Source organism: Apaloderma vittatum, unplaced genomic scaffold (genome assembly GCF_000703405.1).
Source record: "Apaloderma vittatum isolate BGI_N311 unplaced genomic scaffold, ASM70340v1 scaffold19983, whole genome shotgun sequence".
Lineage (NCBI taxonomy): Eukaryota > Metazoa > Chordata > Aves > Trogoniformes > Trogonidae > Apaloderma > Apaloderma vittatum.
This window is the reverse complement of record NW_009708999.1, coordinates 1-1447: the sequence shown is the minus strand read 5'-3', so window position 1 is coordinate 1447 and position 1447 is coordinate 1. Positions and strand designations below refer to the sequence as shown.

Here is a 1447-nt window from a genome sequence, read left to right as displayed (position 1 = left end):
GGTTCACGCGTCTTAGTGTCGCCGTTTTTTGTCTGTCCGCAGACTCGGGAAGACAACACTGTATTGGTTCACACTCGGAAGAATATCTACACAACCACATAGGTTAGAAACTTTCTTTTTCAACGGCAGTTTTTCCACGGTGCAGGGACTGTTGGGGGAATATCCACGGCAGATCTGGCGCAGCATGCAGGCCGGTACCGACGCAATCCAGCTCCTTTCTCGGAGTGGGAAAGTGAAATGATCGTGTTGATTCAAGACCTGACTTGGCTTTTAACTTTCTGGAAGGTCACTAGAAACTTTTTAAGTTACGTTACAACCATATTTAAACTTTGCTTGGTCTGCTTCAGTTCTATTAAGTATCTTGCAACTAAAAAGTTAATTAAAGCAATTATTTACATGGTGGTATGGACAGGATTCACGTCTTATCAGTGACTGCAATATAGAATGGTTTGGAGTGAGGGTTTCTCAGCAAAAGCCAAGCCGCTGTTTAATTCCAGAGCCATCACCCTAGCTCTATAAATGAGCTCTAAAAACTGACACAGACCCATGACGAGGTGTCTGCTTTTTGGTCTGTGATTTCTGAACCACCCCACCTGCTCTCGTAATACCCAAACATTTTCCAACGACTCATCTGTCCAATTTAGCCTGAGCTCTGGAGAGTCTTTCTTGCAGCTTTGGTGGTCGAAATTCATTGAGCGAGGCTTGCTGTTCTTAATTGCAGTCATTTGTGCTTTTAACGGTGCAAAAAACCACAACATTCTGCTTATGCTGGTGCTGCGTAGAGATCCCAGCTGAAAATCAAGTCTAAATTGTGCTTTCAAAGCTGGTGTGTTGGGAGAGGGAGGCCAGAGGAGGTTTGGGCCAAGTGTGGTGACTGAAGAAGCTGCTTCTCAGACTAGATTTACACTTTAAGGTTGCAGCTAGCACGTACAGTAAAAGACGTTTCTCATATTCAGATCTTTATTTTGCTCATCCGTGCTTTCAGTCGAAGCTTAAAAATGCCAGGAGACCAGCAGTAAGTTGCTGGCAGTGGGTTCTGGAGAAGTGTCACTGACCTCTTGCCTTGCAGTCAGCCACCGGTCCCAGCCCCACCAGCAGTCGTCTCAGCCCCAGAGGACCCTCCTGCAGCACGTGGCTCAGTCACAGACGGCGACGCAGACCTCGGTCGTGGTGAAATCTATCCCCGCATCCTCCACGGGCGCAATTACCCACATCATGCAGCAGGTTGTACCCTTTTTCTTTTTTTTTTTTTTTTTCCCCTTTTTTCTGCAGCAGCCCGTTGACAGCAGTAGGTTAGGGGAATCGCACCGGGGCTCCTTCTCAGTGACTGGTTCCTGTTGCTGCCAGTAAGAATCATTGAATGTGTTGGACTGGAAGAGGCCTTTAAAGGTCATCTAGTCCAGGTCCCTGCAGCGAGATCTTTAACTGGATCAGGTTGCTCAGAGCC

General features: G+C 47.2%; 1 protein-coding gene across 1 annotated transcript in view; it reads left to right on the top strand.

Annotated features, from left to right (window-relative positions):
• LOC104271931 (chromosome unknown open reading frame, human C11orf30) overlaps window positions 1-1224 on the top strand; it is a gene marked incomplete at its 3' end in the record, with an annotated part of 35134 nt that extends 33910 nt beyond the window's left edge. The window contains exon 16 of the mRNA XM_009866769.1: window positions 1070-1224. Coding sequence (XP_009865071.1) covers window positions 1070-1224 — 155 coding nt within the window. The remainder of the gene's footprint in view (window positions 1-1069) is intronic.
• Between the last annotated feature and the right edge of the window lie 223 nt (window positions 1225-1447).